This window comes from Ailuropoda melanoleuca, chromosome 17 (assembly GCF_002007445.2).
Source record: "Ailuropoda melanoleuca isolate Jingjing chromosome 17, ASM200744v2, whole genome shotgun sequence".
NCBI lineage: Eukaryota > Metazoa > Chordata > Mammalia > Carnivora > Ursidae > Ailuropoda > Ailuropoda melanoleuca.
The window spans coordinates 37253656-37271743 of NC_048234.1; the positions used below are offsets into that span (position 1 = coordinate 37253656).

At 46.8% G+C, this 18088-nt stretch overlaps 1 protein-coding gene across 5 annotated transcripts in view; it reads left to right on the top strand.

Annotated features, from left to right (window-relative positions):
• NTRK2 (neurotrophic receptor tyrosine kinase 2) overlaps window positions 1–18088 on the top strand; it is a 334675-nt gene that overhangs the window by 129297 nt on the left and 187290 nt on the right. Inside the window, exon 12 of one of the 5 annotated variants that reach the window (XM_011219454.3) lies at window positions 2883–7962. The exons of the other annotated variants lie outside the window; for them this stretch is intronic. Coding sequence (XP_011217756.1) covers window positions 2883–2920 — 38 coding nt within the window. The 3' untranslated portion in view covers window positions 2921–7962. Of the gene's footprint in view, window positions 1–2882; window positions 7963–18088 lie in introns of those variants that run through there. 5 annotated transcript variants of the gene reach the window in all.

An 18088-nucleotide genomic window follows, 5' to 3' on the forward strand; every position in this document is an offset into this window, starting at 1 on the left:
TTTTTTTTTTTTTTTTTTTTTTTTTTTTTTTTTTTTTTTTTTTTTTGATAAAAGAGCCGTTCTCACGATAACTACCATGCACCATCGGAATGCTGCAAATCCTTCAGAATGTCACATTGTCAAAATATCTATATTTCAGGCTCAGAAGCTAGACAGCTCGTTTGGCTGCTAAACCCACAAGATGTTCAGCCATTTGTTGTGGTCTAAAAACTTTCCCCCTCACTAGGGGAAAATAATGATCTATTGTTTGATAGCATTTTGTGGCCCCTTTCTTGAGTTTCCTGTAACATGAGTGGGCAGATTCAGGAGATCCTGGCAGTAAATTGGGGCCCTGATTAAATTTTACTATCAACTCCTTAGAAAGATGAAGCACCAGGTACGTTTCCTTATAAAAGAGGCAAGTCTTGAAATCAGACTGGCTTTTCACTCTCTGGTGGCGTATCTTTAGTGCGCCAACCGTTTGTGAGGATCAAGTGCATCGGAGAGGAGTCTGACTTGCCTTCCTGGAGGCAGAGGGTAGAGGTTAGTAGCAGTTTGAATGCAGACACGGCACATGGCTTATCATAGCACCAGCCTGGCTTTGCCTCACAAGGAAGATGTTACGTGTGCTATTCTGCTTGGCTTTACTCCCCTCGTGGCGTGGGTGTGTGGCGCTGAGGTACGGTTCCTGCAGAAGGATGCATCACGAAAGGCAAAGCAGAAGGAGGTTGAAGAGGGACACTCGACATCCGTTTAAGGAGGTGCAGTTGCAGCCTGAGTGAACGGCAGCCCAGAGAGCAAAGCAAATTATTTCCCGAACTGTAGGAACGAGCTTGGGTGGGCCTCAAGTGGAGGAAAATGGCAAATTGGAGCAAAGGAAGGGTGGCTTGGGGCCTGCTATAAACACGCTGACATGAGTAAACTCTGAAGAGTTCCTGTGCCATAAACCCATTGGAAGGAAGTAAGGCTCACTTTAACAGTTTAATCTGTTCTGTTATTGTTAGTATTTCGAAATCAAATGCTTTTCAGAACCGAAGGTGCAAGAGAGAGCGGTATATTGAATCAACCAATCTTTGGTTTGGGGATGATGTCTTCTATTCGTATCACCCTGTTCCTCCTGTTTTTATTGGCAAACTGGATATCCTAATGTTAATCCTATTGTTTCCGTGGGAAGGAATTTGAGACCCACCCTCTTAGAACCTCAAGGTGTTTGGTTAGGTACTTTGGCAAGCTTGTTCTAGGGTCATAGTGCACTCTGGGTCATAGTGCACTCTGGCTTACGCCCGCCTGGAGGCTGAACTTCGAGAAAAGAGACTGAAGTCAGGAAGGGGAGGGAGTCTTCATAAGGGCACCACCGTGTGCCTCCTGCACGTTCAGTGCTCTATGGGTGATTAAATCCATAAGTGATGTTTGGCGTCCGGACCGAGTGCTTTTCCTGAGACTTGGAAGGGCGGGAGAGAGAAGAGCCATGGAAATTAAGCTCTGTAGACTCTTCCAGTGTTGTTGTAAATGATGATACAGATTGGTGGTGGTAATTACAGCTCTGGAGGCAGATGACACCAGCGCCTGCAGACCAGACGCCAGGTTGAGGAAGATCCAGAGTCTTCCGAAGCTGAACTTGAACATGTCTTGGGGGTTTCTACCACGACGTCATCGATATTGTCACTCAGGGATCTGATGAAGCTTCGTGCAGATTACACGCACACAGTTATATGTAATGAATCTCCCCTGTTCTCGCTGGGTTTTCCTAGTGAAGTTGGAGGGATCTTGTGCTCACTGCAGTGACAGGGCAGGGTGGCCGCAGGGGTACAGAGCTTGTACTCCTGGGTCAGAATCTGAGCTCCCGCCCACACTGGTTGGACCTCCAGCAAGCTGCTTTGCTCACAGGGCCTCAGTTTTCTCACCAGGAAAGTGGGTACAATAATAGAAAGTACCACATAGGGTTATTGTGTACTGAAGAGGGATAATTTGGACAAAGAGCTTAGAAGAAGATTAGCTGTTATTTATTGTGCAGGTGATGTACTCATCTTTCTCCATCTGTGGGACAGTTAAGTCTCTGAGGTCAAGGAACTCTGTTTTCTTTATTGTTGTATCATCTACTGTAGTGTGTGCTGTTTGGTCACTGCTCAATTAACGTTTGTAGGATTAATTAATATTCAGTATTATATATTACATATATAATATATACATATACTTTATGTCTTACACATGCAATATATATACAGGCAATATATCACATGTTGTATGCTATATATGTTATATAATAGATGTTCCATCTATCTATGTGTGCATGCCGTGTCTGTGGTACGTTACATAAATGAATTTAGGCAATTAATTATTTAATATTAGGATTCCTGGGAAAGAATCTAAATCTCTGTGTGGTCCAGTATTTCACAGTTAAAGCTAGCCAGTTCTCCAGTCTGGTTGCTGAGTAATGAATCCGTTATTTTAGAAATAATTTGATGAAATTAAGTGGGGAAAGAAAATCAGGATTCGGGTTGATATTTGCTGTTGAGTTCTGTTTTCTCTTCACTGTACATAAAAGTTCTCCAGGGCTCATCTATATTGTGCACAGATTTCTCCTCCTTAAATGAAGATGCTAACATCTGAGATTGTTGTTGCAAGGAACTATGTGCAGAAATCCTTTGCACGCCTTTCCTGTATTTTCTGGGCCACGTAAAATCAGTTTGAAGTTTAAAACTAAGTGGCTTGACAACAAGATGCATGTTTTTCTCCCAGTTTGTGTTCTGTGATTATTCCTTTATGTTTTAAAGCATATTCCATGTTGTGCCTTAATTTTGATTATTTATTATGTTCTTTTTAAAAGTGATTATACTTGTATGTTAATTTTCATTGATTTTTGTTTTGAGCATGACTTATGTTTTATTTTGTGTTTCTTTTAGGTTTTGTTTTGTTTCATAAGATCCCACTGGATGGGTAGCTGAAATAAAGGAAAAGACAGAGAAGGGGGCTGTGGTGCTTGTTGGTTGATGCTGCCTTGTAAGCTGGACTCTTGGGACGGGCGTTGGCTTCTCCCGGGAGGTGCCGCTTAGCTGGGGTTTCTGGTAGATGTGGGTGGTGTTTGCAGGAGGTCCTGTGTGAAGCCTGCGGCTGTCGTGAGCTATATTTGGGGAGTACCGCTGCAGAGGCAGCTACCAGGCTGCTGAGCAAACACTCAAGAAAACACCTTCAATTAATGCTTCCCTTTTTGTTCTTGCAATTGTTCAAATACGAAATTGAAATGGGATTCCATTGGATTACGCTTCTCTTCTGAAAGGAGTGCTCTTTGACCGTACTGGAAATGTATTGATTCTTACTATTTCTGTTCATTAAAGGTGAACTACAGGGTTTTAAAAAAAAAGAATCTAAATTTAGGGACAAGTATAAGAACACACTAAACAGCCTAATCTCCACGTAACGCGTAGTTTAGCATTGTTGTCTGTTGATGTTTAACAAAGACTGAATTCAGAAAGTCTCTCTTTTCCATCTACAACACAGCGACTGAGAAAGTTAAGGGCATCGCTGTGGGGCCTTGGTGAGGCCACTGAGAGGTTTTCTCTTTCACTGGCAATAAAGGTCCAGAGTCATGCAATCAACACTAATGATTTTTCTGAAGTTTGTTAGCAGGTGAAAAATAAAAGCAGCTCTGTGGCCGGGGCTATAGATTTAGGTTAGGCGTAGTCAGTTTCAGAATAACTGCAAGAGTGAAATAGACACATATGGCGTGCATGTCCTTTTACTTGCCCCCTGCGATCCACCTGCTTTTTAGAAGTTTCCTAGTGAGAAGGCCGCCGTATCTCATGCTGTTCCCATGACAGAACTGCAGCTTTTCTACTCTGAAAAGGTCTGCGGGCAGAATGGCTGGCCTGCTGGGAGCAGGAGACCATATTCTAAGAAGGATAGTCCCCTACTACATAGTACACTACTGCTGGTTTTCATGGGCAGGAAGGCTCTTCCTGACCCCAGCAGCACAGAGGTAATGAGTATGCGCTTTATCAGGTCCAAGCTCATTGCCGAGAGGGTAGCCTGGGGGCTAGAGAAGCCGAGTCCCTGCCTTAGTCCTGTCGAGGACACCTGTTTCACTCGCTTGGCCCTTGTCGTGACCTTTGTCGGCTTTGCTCAGCCTGTGCCAGGCAGGATCCCTGTCCTGCAGACAGGTTTGGCTGCCCTCGCCCCACCTCACCTCACACTTTTCTCGTGAGGGAGATGGCAGAGCCAGGCCCCGGGCATTTCGCTTCAAAGCACAATCAGCTCTGACAGTGAAGGCCTGCTCATAGACACCATGGCTGGATTGGAAACTTACTGACGTTTGAAAAAAAAATTTTTTTTTTTTTTTGAAATAGTTACTCGAGTTTTGCAGTTCAGCTTTAAGGATTTATAGATTTTTAACTAGTCCAACATGTTTGGAAACATTGTTTTGCGTCCTGTGTAACCGAGGCATTAATCTTAATAAACCAGGATCCATTCAGGCACCACTTGGTATAAAAGGATTATTCGTGATGACTATTTTATACTGTATCTTTTACATTAGCCACTGACTATGTTATTGCTTGATACACACACTTCACAGGGTCCTATGGATTACAGCATCGAACCTGCCTACTTCATACCCCTGCCTCAGAGAGGGGCAGTGTCTCTGAAGCATACACAGGCCACTTGTTCTCAAACGTTTGCTTTCCAAAGACACATTTGAGTGGGAGAGCAGCTGGCCCTTGGTGTGGCGGGGGGGTCTGAATATTCCCTGAATTCCCGTTTTCTTGCTCACTGCTAAATGACAGTTGCTGTCACTGCTAGATTTTGATCTTTCCCAAAGTTGTTGATTTACAAAGAAGCCAGCTAATTAGAGAAATCTTGAGCCCTGAAAGGAAAAGGAAATTCATACTGAGAGCCGAGGCTATCAGTACCCCAAGCATTCTTAAATATCAGCCATTCAGTACAAGTTTGTTTTTTTAAAACCTTTTATACTTTATTCCATGGAACCAGAAAAAGGCAATGAATTGTCTAAGAACTATTTTATACGTTTCCCAGACCCAAAAGGAAAAAAAAAAAAAAGAAAGAATATTAGTACTCAATAGCTAGAAGACTTGCAGGGTAGATTTTTGTTTTAAAATGGAGAGAAGTGGACAGATAAGGCAATTTAATATATCAAAGAGCAGTTGACATCTCCTAGGGAACGATGAAAACAGCAGGCTATTAGAAAATTGTTTCATATGGTTCTTGTGTTCCTTGCTTTTCATTTTTCTTTAATCCCCAAAGACCACAGTCAGTGACATATCTTCTCATTTCTATCCTCTAGACCACCCTCTTTCATCCTCTGCTTTTTTTATGTCCCCTACAAGACATCTTTTTACAGCTTCCTAATGACACGTAGCATGTATTTTTTTCAACATTTGAAAAGGACAGGCAGCAGTTTTGCTGAAATCAAGTCCATCGCTCCCCAACCAGGACCTGGTGTTTTGGTGTCAGGCAGGTGCCCTTGGTAAAGGGTGTGCGCTGGGTGTGCAGACACCCAGCCCTGCAGAGCCAACTCCTGCCTCCCGGGAATGGGGCCCCAGTTTCCCAAATCTTCTGATTCTTTAAGAGAAACTTGAAACCTGGATTTTTTTTTTTAAAATGTGAAATGTCCCTATTTTTAAAAAGTTGGCTTGGTTATTTTTAAAACATTATATAGGCCAACAAAACATGTCTGTGGGCTGCCAGTTTGTTACTTTTGTCTTAAAGCAACATCATTGTTCTCTGTTTCCTACTATCTTTCCTTTGCAAACGCACTTTCAGGCATGGCCATTGAGAGCTTTTTTGCCACGGACTTTGGCGCCCCCGGGATCTGCCACATGTCCCTTACCTTTGGGGCTCTCCTGTGACTTCTGCTAGCTGGGGCCTTGGCTCTGTGCCCCTGCCTGGGACTGTCTTGCGGCAGTGTTCTCCCTCGTTCCCTACTGGCCCCACTTCTGAGTGGCGGGAGACAAGCTTAGCAAGTCCTTCCTCCTGTTTTGTCTGACATGGCCTTCCTCTCACCAGTGTCCCTTGCGCCTGGCCCACTTGGGGGTAGCCAGGTTCCATGGGAGAGCACTCTGGCCCCTCCATGGGTCTTTGATGAACCGGTGCAGCCGCTGGTGGGTGGAAAACAGGCTTGCCACCTCAAGACGTGTGGTTCAGGCCCTGTGTCTTAAATGGGATCCTGCGGAGACCCTCCGAGGCCGCTGAGACAGACTGAGGAACTCCCACTGGCATCCCCAGACACATTGATTTGAGGCCAAGGAAGTTGCATTTCCCGATGAGAGAAATTCCTGGGTGTTCAATCCTGGTCTCCCAGCCCAGACCCATTTCATTTTGACCCATCGAGTGTTCTTTCCAAAAGTAGGGGGCACCGGCAAGAAGGAAATAGTCTCAGCCCCACCCCCCCACACAGGGCACAGAGGGGGTTGGCCTCTGCTTCCCACTCTTCTGAAGGACACCCAGAGTGGTTAGGGCTCGAGACTCCCCCTGGACAGAGCAGAGGCCACGGTTGTCGGGCAGGTCGAGGAGCAAACAGCTCCAGGAGAACAAGGCAGGAATTCAGCGCTCTGCCAGGTGCCCAGAGCATGCGTGATGGAGGCGTGCCCACTCCATCTCTCCTTTTCTCTCGATCTGCTTGAAGTCCCTGACTTTTCTCCCTCTCTCACTAGCAATCTAAACTGACTCCATGACAAACAGGAGGTTTGCTTTCGTTTGCTTGCTTGTTTGCTTTGCGCGCGCTTTTGTTGTTGCTGTTCATTGCAAAATAGGACCAAACATGAACGGAGCCTGAACTAACCTCTCTCATGCCACCGTGGAGCGAATGCTGCACTCTTGCATTGTTCTGGTCCTTTCTGTCTAGCACTCCTCCTTGGTTTTCATCTAATCCCCCCACACAGCAGTAAATGCTGTTTTCACCTTGCCTTGTCCAGACCAGATGCTGAGGGAGAGCCACCGGAGAGACGGGACTCACATGATCCGGGGCCTTCACAGGGGGGCTGTGGCCAGCCACATGGGCTGTGCCCTTCCTGTCTAGCCAAGGTCAGGGGGGCCCCCTGGGGTCCCGCAGACTGGACTCCAAGGAAACCTGGGCAGAGGCCGCCATTTCATTAAGTGTGTTCTGCTGTGTTCACACACCTGCAGAGACCACGGTCCATGTCAGGTTTATTCCGGCACCTGGGAAGGTTAAGGACTCTCCCGAACAGAGCAAGAACATAATTTTCTGCAGGGTGCTGCCAGGCGGAATTAGGTGAACAGAACTCCCAACCCACAGAATGACACGAACACAGTTGTCACAGAAGGCGGCTTTCCACTCGGGTTAGTTCGTTTCCTTGCTTCAGTCGTCAGGGACGAGGGAACCCCCCGGCCATCTGATTCTGACGGTGAGATCACTCTGGGTTTCCTTCAGGCCAGTGCTGCATTGGAGTTTTGGGATGGTCATTAGTGAGCACGCAAGATGGGGTGCTACTGGCTGTGCCTTAGTTTTCACGGAAAAAACATGCGTGAGAAGCAAAGGAAAGAACGGAGATTTTCACCCCCTTTATTTTTCCATTTATGAATGGAGCATAATCAAAAATACAAAAGGAAGAGATACGGTTCCAATGTTTAGGTGTATCAGATTGTCACGCTGTACTCTTTAACTATCTTACAAATTTATTGGTTAATTACACCTCAATAAACCTGAAAAGGACAAAAAAAGGAAAAAAAAACTAGCAAGAGATTCCAGAGAAAGACAAATCCTTGGATTTCATTCACTTCCTGTTCAAATCCATTTGCTGTAATCCATAGGCAGTCTGTGAATCATAAGCATGTCCTGTTTTTCCCCATAATGTTCCAGGTTTTAAAGTCATTTTTTTCACGTTTCCTGTAAATAATGGATAATCATTTTTATTTTATTTTTAAGTGCTGTTTTAACAATGTGGATAGACCATAAATGTACTTGCTGAATTCATTCATTTTTTTAACAAGCCAATAAAGTTTTATAATTCATCTCCATGTGTCTTGCATTCTGTGTAGGGCCTTGTATACCTCCCCTCCCTTCCTCAAACACATACCATCACTCTCTGTGGCATTGGCGGTGCTGAAGACGAAAGGTGTCAGAAGGAAGAGGGTGAGAAACACCACTGAGGGTTTTGGGGGAGTCCCAAACCCATGATAGATCCTGGAATACAGCTTCTCTCCCCTAAAAGGGACTTTTAAAATTCCCAACATTGTGAATTTAGATACATTTATTGTTAACTGATTCTTGCATTGGATATTTTTCATTGGCTAAAAAGCAGTCCTAGAAAACAAAAATTTAAGAGAATTAAAAAACAAACAAAGTACTTTGGTATTTTAAGAGCTTGGAATGACCCAGGTCCTAGCAAAAGGATACACTCAGTGCTCTGTCCCTCCATTCTAAGTGACTTGTAGCCAAATGAATATTATGACTTGTGCTTTCATGGGGGGCGGGGAGACAAGTGGACATTGAGACAGGATGCCGTCAAACCATAACCGTTAACTTGGAGCCCACACTTCACAGTCCTCTTGTCTCTGTCCTCCAGGCTTATCCCTCTTTAATTTTTTTCCTTTTAGGATAGGACCTAAAAAGCATGGTTTGTAGGACCCCAGCTCAAATTCATTTGAGCCTGCTTTCACCTTCTGGGAACCTTGAAAGGGTTTTGCACCAAATTGAAGGCTAAGGACTGGAAAAACCAATCCAATGTGACCTGTTGTCTCATCGACCCAAGTATACTGATCTCTTCTGAGAGTCTGATTGGTGCTGGTGACTCGTGCTTTTTCGAAGTGCCCTTCTAAACAGGTTTCATTGGCCATTTGGAGGTTGCATAATAATTTGAGGCAGTAGGCACTGAACCCAGACTGTGCAGGTTGGAATCCCAGTTTTACTCACAAGCTAAATGACCTTGGGAACGATATGTCATGGCTCCATTCTTCATGTGATGACAATAATATCAATAGTACCTACCCCCACCCCCTACCCCGGGCTCTTATGAGTGTTCAGTAAGATTGTGCTTGGTGGGGGCACATGGTGTTGCTAATAAAATACTTTGAAGGACTTGGGTGTGCACTTATGCTTGAGTGTCCCTCAGTAAATGCCCTGGAATCACAGACTCATTTTTATGTCTTGGCCATATGGTGACTGACTGTATGGGTGCAAATAATGGAGTCAGATGGAAGGGAAGTTCACTCACTGGGTCATTCTGGGTGTGGTCCAGGCTGTGAAGCTGTCTCAGGATTTATAGTGATTCCCCTCCTAGATCTGTCACTCTGCCCAGGCAATTCCTGCACATGGATTCTTTTCAGATTCGATTTTGATAAAATAACAGGGTAAAATTTGTTTGGACCTGTGTGATGGTTGTTCAGTGAGTTCGAATGACGTTCTATAGTTTGAGGATTCTGGAGGAAAAAACGTTGAAGGTCATATCCCCAAAATGATCTACCTTCTTTTCTTCTCACTTTATTAACTCAGAATTTTTTTTAAAGATTTTATTTATTTATTTGACAGAGATAGAGACAGCCAGCCGAGAAAGGGAACACAAGCAGGGGGAGTGGGAGAGGAAGAAGCAGGCTCACAGCGGAGGAGCCAGAATGTGGGGCTCAATCCCAGAACGCAGGATCACACCCTGAGCCGAAGGGCAGACACTTAACCGCTGTGCCACCCAGGCACCCCTTAACTCAGAATTTTTGATCATTTGAGAGGGGTCTACATTATCTTTAACTTTAAAATCATCTGTTTGAAAATCTTTGGCTACGAATAAAAATAAACGAATTGGCTGAGAGATTGNAAAATCTTTGGCTACGAATAAAAATAAACGAATTGGCTGAGAGATTGTGTGAAAGAAAAGACTTGTTTCAAGTTCCCTCAAGCTTTAGAAGCAAGTATTTGCAGGCAATGAGCTACAAATAACCAGATTATTCTTTTCTGCTTCCTGAGGTAGCTTCTCGTAATAGCTGTAGTAGGTAACGCGCGACTGGCCTTGCTGGGGCTGCTTCATGTTTGAAGCAATGCGGTTTCACTTCTTGAAAAACGTTTTGTCATTTGGGCTTTTCTTTTCTTAAATCATTTTAAATAAGTACTACGGAAGTCTGACCAGCACCTAATTTAAGGCTCTTCAGCTGTTGTTAACACCTTTTCTAATGCATTTTACGATGGGATTGCCTGCAATATCTGAATGGTAGTAATAGTTACCAGTGTTGGTTTCTCACTATATGCCCAGTACTGTGTTAAGTGCTCCATGGATTAATTCGTGATCCTCTCAAAATTGGCCAATGTTAATATTACTCCCATTTTAAATGCTAGTAAACTGAGGAACAGAGGGATTGAGGCAGTTGGCCCAGGTTACACCAGGATTCAAACTCCAGCAGGCGGGCTGGATAGCTGGAGATTGAAACAGCCACCCCCATGGACTCTCGAGGCAGGCTGGGACTGGGGTGAGGCCAGCGAGGTGCCTGGGGCACGCGCCATTGACAAACTCTGTAGAAAAGCAGAATTGTGAGGTCAGCTTTGTCACCGGGGAGGCACCTGCCGCCCCAGTAAGCCTCTGGTGGTTTAAACGTGCCGCGGCCAAAGCCCTTGCAAATCTCGGCTTACAAGTAGTGAAACGACACGTGTTTTCCAAATATTACTTTACGGAGCACAGAAGTCACATCAGGTATGGGTTCCTTGCTGATTCGCTAATGACAACCCAGCACATGTTTGCTTTGTCCATTGTAACTGAAGACGGATTTGTTGGTTTCAATTGTTCTGGAAATGAATTTTCTCATGGCTCTTGAACCCGAGTACTTCGAGCTCTTCGGGAGCAGTCCTGACTCTCTGGGGAGTGCCGGTGAGGGAAGCCGCCTCGGTGGGGGTGGAGGTGGAGGATGAGGCCGGATGGTTTGTCTGAGGACACCTCCTGCCACGGTGTAGACCACCCAGACACTGGAACAAGGTGGTGGAGAAGGCCCCGGCAGCTTCTTGCCTTGGAAACGCAACAAGTCAGAGTAGCACGTGAGTAAGTCAGTCACGTTGGCGTTCCTGTCCCTGAGGATCCCGTCTGGCAGCCAGTGACTGAAAGACACTGCCAAGGGCGTGCGCTGAGCTCCCAGTCATTCGGTCAAGGCCCATGTCACACAGCACAAGACGCTGGGGACCTGGGTTTACTGAATCAAAATCTCTGCTCAACCATAAGCTAATGAGCAGTAAATTCTCCCCCTCTCTCCTTTTAAAATATTGACTGTGTTTCCCAAGAGGAAAGGAAAAGCCTCTTTTGCGTGTATTTGACACCCTTTCATTTCTTGTTAATAATTCTCATCATATGGTGTTTAGTCTTGCTGAATTGCTAAATAAAAATGCAGGCCATGGCTGCTTGCTTTAAGGATTAGGCCCCAGCTTCAGGTAAGTTCATGCAATTTCGCTAAAGGCACTCGAGCCGGGATGGGAAGTAGAGTCACCAGCACTGTTTNCACGCTAACAGTTTTTGCTTGGGGGGGGGGGGGGGGATGTTCTCGGTTTTTACGTGAGCTAAGAGATTGCACATTTAGGGTGCTTTGCAAAGATGGCGCCCTTGACAGCTGTTCTCTCTGCACCCAGACTCACCCTCCTTCACTACACATGGTTGAAAGTGCTACTTCTGGGGTGGTGGTGTGCTGGCTCCCCGGCGTGTTGGACCAGCCCAGTGACTAGCAGGTGTCGGGTGGAGGAGAGGGGTCGGCAGACGCCTGCCCCCTTCCCACGCATGGAGCTTCATCCCTGACAGGGCTCATCCCTGCGCAGGCGCGGTCCTGCAGACAGACTCCACCTTTTCTCCTCTTCTCCGTCTGTTCCCCTCGATTCTAGAGGAGGGGAAAGGCTTCCCACTGTGGTCAGTCTCCGGTGCCTCACTGTTTCTTCTTTGTCCCTCTAACCTGCCCGTTCCTCTCCACAGCGTTCCTACATCTCCCATTTAAACCATTTGTGGTGAGTTCTTTTTCCTTGACACGACCCCAACTGAGACATATACTAAATTCTTCATTATCTTATTTCGTCTTACGTCAGGTCTATTCAAAATCCAGTAAATATTGTTTGTGTCAATTATAGGTCAGACAGTGAGCCTAGCCCTGGGAAATACTACAAATAAGAGGAACAGACGCCATCTTTGGCCTCATGGGCTGTGGTCTGATGGTAATATCTATAATATTGATGCCGCGATTATCCATACTTTACGCATAAGAAAACAAAGACTTAGAAAGTTAAGAAACTTGCCCAAAGTCACACAAATCAGATCCATCTGCCTATAAAATCCATGCTTCTGGCCCTGCTGCTCTGAGGCTGGTGGTTTTTCCCTTTGCCTCTTGCGGGACCCCGCAGCTACGGACTCTGAGCTACCCATCAGGCCTCTGCTCTTCATTCTGGCGGCTCTGATTCTTCTTTATCCAGTATAAATTGGTGAAAAGTATCTCCACTTTTCTTACCTATTTTCTCTTTCCCTTTTCTCTCTTTTTTAAAATTATTATTCTCTTCTTTTTCTCTAGTTCCCTTTCCCAAGCCAAACCACACACGGAAATATGCTTTGACCTCTTTTTAATTTTCACACATTAAAAATTTAGAATTAGTTGAGTGGAGTATTTGCACAGGAGAGAGAGTGTGTGTGTGTGTGAGAGAGAGAGGCAGAGAGAGATAGAGGTACCAGCAAGGAAAGACACAATTCTTTCTCTCTTTTTCTCTCTCTCTCACACACACACAGAATATTGCTTACTTTAAGCCCTGTTTGATTAAATAGGGATTTAATCCCAGTACATACACCATCTGTACCATTATTGCCTTCCCGATGCACACCATGCTGTAATGTTCCCAACCAGCTCCTTTTAAAAACTTTCCATATTGTATTTTTTGCTTTTTGTTTTTACTTCCTTATAAATAGCAAGAAGTTTCGCTGAGAAGAAATGATTACAAATCCCAAAAGGTTGGTGTTCTGTTCTGAGCTCCAAGATGTAAGGATTGAGTGGATTTCAAACTTGGCAAAATTTCTGACTTGGCAAAAGCTTCCATCCTTATTTATGACAGCTTGGAAACTTCCATTTTCCAGGGCTTATAAACGATGCTGCTGATTTTGTCTCTCTTTTCTATTTTGCTGTGAATTATGAAATAACCAGCCTGAAGGTTTCCTTTTAACATTAACCCTCATAGCAGAGTATGAGAGTATGTGTGTGTGCGACTGTGTTCTGTCTTTTCTTTGTTATGAGGCACATTGTACATATATCATATAGGCAGTGTTCTTCCCTTTTCCTGCCTTTCCACAAAATGACAATTGGAGATGTTGAGGTTTTGGGGGGTTGAGAACGAGAGCCTTGTGGTCTCCATTGTGGTCACAAAGGGCTTCCCGGCCATCCATCCTCTAAGGGACCACACGTCCCATCCCCAAATGGTAGTTGAACAGTTGGGATTCCGGAGCAGGACGGGTCACACAGACCGCCTGTGAGAGTTCTTCCTGGAGGTATGAACGGGCTGTGTTTCAGGGGAACTCCATGACCATTTTCTTAATGGAATATTGTCAAAATGGAAGAACAACTAAAAACTTATCTCCCCCTTCTTCAGCCTTCCTCCCCCTCTTCCTGCCTTTTCTTTTTCTTTTTCTCTTAACTCCTTATCCGGTTCCTTAAAGCCTGCTCATTTTAAGTTCTCTTTGTAAGTACTTTCTTCTTCGGATTCATGTAACCACACAGAAGTTGAGAGCCTCGATCATTGGGTAGAGTCGACAGATTTTGCCGAATATAGGCAGTAGGAATTTTCAAATGCAGAACGTGTCCTCTGAGAAGCAGATGCCAAGATGGGACGGAAGCTGCCAGGATTCTAATCAGGAGAAACTCTTGAGTGAGAGAAAATGGGGAAGGAGCTAGGGAAGGCAGTGAGAGCATCAGGCTGTGGTGTAAGTAAGCCTCCCGTGAATGAGAGGGCGGGAGGTGAGGTCAAGTCCCCCGGACTCCATGCGCCCTACGGAAGAATGGTCAAGGCTGCTGGGGGATCTTGGAGCCAAGTCGGCCATCAGAGGAGCCCCTTGGCTCCCAGGGTGAGTCTACCTTGGTATCCTGTGCCACACCCAGTCCTTGGTGCGCACAGCCCACGGGGAGCATGGACCATGTGCAAGCGAGGGGATGGATTTCAGAGCACAGATGGGTTTCAGGATGTCGTGGGGCCCTTGGTCACTTATGCCCCCTGAAGCTGAAGGTCTGCAAGGCGCTCTTGGACAATAGGCGTCATCTTGTCTGACCGCCACATAACCGATGGACTTGATAGCTGTTGCTCGCCATCTCCCCGCAAAGCATGCCAACCCACCTGACAGTGACCTGGACACTCTGCTAGATGGCTGCGGTCCAGTGCTCAAGGGAACCCTGCTCCCCTAAATGACTTACTACCAGTTACACTGGTTTAAAGGGCTTCAACTATAACCATCCTTTAAAAAAAAAAAAAGAAGTACAAAGACAGGGCAGGTCCACATTTTGAACTGTTTAAAGTGTCCTTTTTGAGCTGTAGCCATCCTTTTATTTATGGCAACATGAAACAGCATCTGAAACGAAGACCTCTTTTTGTTTTTCTCGCCTGCATACTAAAACCACAAGTGATTTTATTTCATTTCCTTTTGTGTTCCCCATCAAATTTCCTGTCATGGCTGCGCTCATCGCTGGTTCACCTTGCTTTCAGGAGGGTGTCGGTGGCGCCACCATCCAGCCCTTGCCAGTTCAGAGGACGGAGCTGGCAGTGGGGCAGAGCTATGCACCCACTGACTCGATTTTCACCCCTGCTCTCCCGCAGTTACATTGTTTTCAAGAAAAGGGATGCCTTGTTCAGATTCAACAGACTTCCCTGAGTATTTCCAATGTGCTCGACCCTACGCTGGTAACTCCAGTGGCTGCAGAGACCAGATAGGTGACGTGGGAGTAGGTGGGTAGGTGGGCCGAGGGGGGGACTGGCTCGTGAGCTGGCCGAGCTGCCCCGAGACCCCACCACTGCTGCTGGGTCAGCACGCAGGCTCCAGGCAGCCAAGTCTGATTTTCCAAGACGAGGGGAGATCTGGGTTTTTATGTGAAATTTCCCAGTTTTTCCATGTTGGCAAGGCCCTTCACATTTTTTAAAGTCTCTGGGAGCCAAACTAAACATGTCTTTTGCCAGATTTTGCCTTTTGTGACCCTTCTGCTGGAGATTCTGCTCATCGCTTTTAAGATACGGTTCCTGCACAGTGGCCTGGAGCAGACACTGGCCTGCGGCTGGGCTTCTGGAAGCAAATGCAGATGAGGATTCACGGAGCAGGGATTTATCAAGGGCATGCTGCAGGGCAGCCTGGTGAGGGCGTGGAAGAGGCAGGACTGGCAAGGGGGCTAAGCAGGAAGATGATTTTAGGTATAGCCTCCTGGCAGGGGAACTCTGGAGGGTAAGTTGCCCCCCAGAAATCTGGGAGTTGGGCTTTCATATCCGTGCACCCACCAGTCATTGGATGTGGGTCAAAACCAGCCAGAGTGGGCTCCAGTAACTCAAGGGCAGTCCTGCAGGAAGGAGACACAGGTGCTGACTGCTGCAGGGGCAGGAGTGGACCCCACAGAGCCCAGCACAGCCTACCTCCAGAGTGCTGGACTTACCCAAGTCCACGGGTAATAAGAACCGCATGTCAAGGCAGAATTCGAACCTTGAACTTCTGACTCCGGTCAAGTCCAGTGCTTGCTGACATGCTTCCCAGGTGCTGCTTGATGAGATCAATGTGCAGAATTCAGATTAGTTTAGACCCTGACTAGCTGTGTGTTGGTCCCGGACTCTTAGCTCATCTGTCCTCCAGGACTGTATGGCTCTCCAGAGAAGTCACGGCAGGTGGATAGGAACAAGGAAGGAGCCCTGGAACAAGCAACATTGCAGACAGCCATGCGTGGGCTCCCGAGAGCCTGTGGCAACTCCCTGCTCTGAGTTCTTTCTCTTCGCTCAGTTTGCCGGTTGTTCATCTGAGATGCGGGCAGAGTTTGGGGTGCTCTGTCCTGTAATGCTGAGTTCTAGGCCTGTGACACATGGCCGTCCTGATGCTGGCCAGGGGGACTTCTCTGGGAAATAGGCCAGTGGTTTATACGTCTTGCTTGATTTAAACGTAGAGTGCACAATTTCCTTTGGAGAGTTTAAACTGTTCGTGTTTTTAATTTAAATACCCTCTCGACTCCAACCAGATCCCCTTGAAGGAAACCCATCAGGTGGGGAGAGAAGGCAGAAGCTACAGCAACGGCAGCTAATGGACATCCCTGGAGTCTGAGGGTCCCAGAGACAAAAAGATCAGTTCTGTGTTTTTTTTTTTTAAATGAATCCACCACATCTTCCCACACAGCCCTTGCCCTGTGTCCTGTGCTGCTGTGGCTCACACCTTGTCCGTCCTTCCAAAACTCCGGGCTAGCCAGGACACACCCTCCTTGTCTTTACCTCTTGAGTGCTGTCCTGAAATCATGCTATCCCTTTCTCCCAGCTGGCTGGCCTTCTCTCTTTCTTTCTCTTTCCTTCCTACNCTGAGAAGCAGATGCCAAGATGGGACAGAAGCTGCCAGGATTCTAATCAGGAGAAACTCTTGAGTGAGAGAAAATGGGGAAGGAGCTAGGGAAGGCAGTGAGAGCATCAGGCTGTGGTGTAAGTAAGCCTCCCGTGAACGAGAGGGCGGGAGGTGAGGTCAAGTCCCCCAGACTCCATGCGCCCTACGGAAGAATGGTCAAGGCTGCTGGGGGATCTTGGAGCCAAGTCGGCCATCAGAGGAGCCCCTTGGCTCCCAGGGTGAGTCTACCTTGGTATCCTGTGCCACACCCAGTCCTTGGTGCGCACAGCCCACGGAGAGCATGGACCATGTGCAAGCGAGGGGATGGATTTCAGAGCACAGATGGGTTTCAGGATGTCGTGGGGCCCTTGGTCACTTATGCCCCCTGAAGCTGAAGGTCTGCAAGGCGCTCTTGGACAATAGGCGTCATCTTGTCTGACTGCCACATAACCGATGGACTTGATAGTTGTTGCTCGCCATCTCCCCGCAAAGCATGCCAACCCACCTGACAGTGACCTGGACACTCTGCTAGATGGCTGCGGTCCAGTGCTCAAGGGAACCCTGCTCCCCTAAATGACTTACTACCAGTTACACTGGTTTAAAGGGCTTCAACTATAACCATCCTTTAAAAAAAAAAAAAGAAGTACAAAGACAGGGCAGGTCCACATTTTGAACTGTTTAAAGTGTCCTTTTTGAGCTGTAGCCATCCTTTTATTTATGGCAACATGAAACAGCATCTGAAACGAAGACCTCTTTTTGTTTTTCTCGCCTGCATACTAAAACCACAAGTGATTTTATTTCATTTCCTTTTGTGTTCCCCATCAAATTTCCTGTCATGGCTGCGCTCATCGCTGGTTCACCTTGCTTTCAGGAGGGTGTCGGTGGCGCCACCATCCAGCCCTTGCCAGTTCAGAGGACGGAGCTGGCAGTGGGGCAGAGCTATGCACCCACTGACTCGATTTTCACCCCTGCTCTCCCGCAGTTACATTGTTTTCAAGAAAAGGGATGCCTTGTTCAGATTCAACAGACTTCCCTGAGTATTTCCCATGTGCTCGACCCTACGCTGGTAACTCCAGTGGCTGCAGAGACCAGATAGGTGACGTGGGAGTAGGTGGGTAGGTGGGCCGAGGCAGGGACTGGCTCGTGAGCTGGCCGAGCTGCCCCGAGACCCCACCACCGCTACTGGGTCAGCACGCAGGCTCCAGGCAGCCAAGTCTGATTTTCCAAGATGAGGGGAGATCTGGGTTTTTATGTGAAATTTCCCAGTTTTTCCATGTTGGCAAGGCCCTTCACATTTTTTAAAGTCTCTGGGAGCCAAACTAAACATGTCTTTTGCCAGATTTTGCCTTTTGTGACCCTTCTGCTGGAGATTCTGCTCATCGCTTTTAAGATACGGTTCCTGCACAGTGGCCTGGAGCAGACACTGGCCTGCGGCTGGGCTTCTGGAAGCAAATGCAGATGAGGATTCACGGAGCAGGGATTTATCAAGGGCATGCTGCAGGGCAGCCTGGTGAGGGCGTGGAAGAGGCAGGACTGGCAAGGGGGCTAAGCAGGAAGATGATTTTAGGTATAGCCTCCTGGCAGGGGAACTCTGGAGGGTAAGT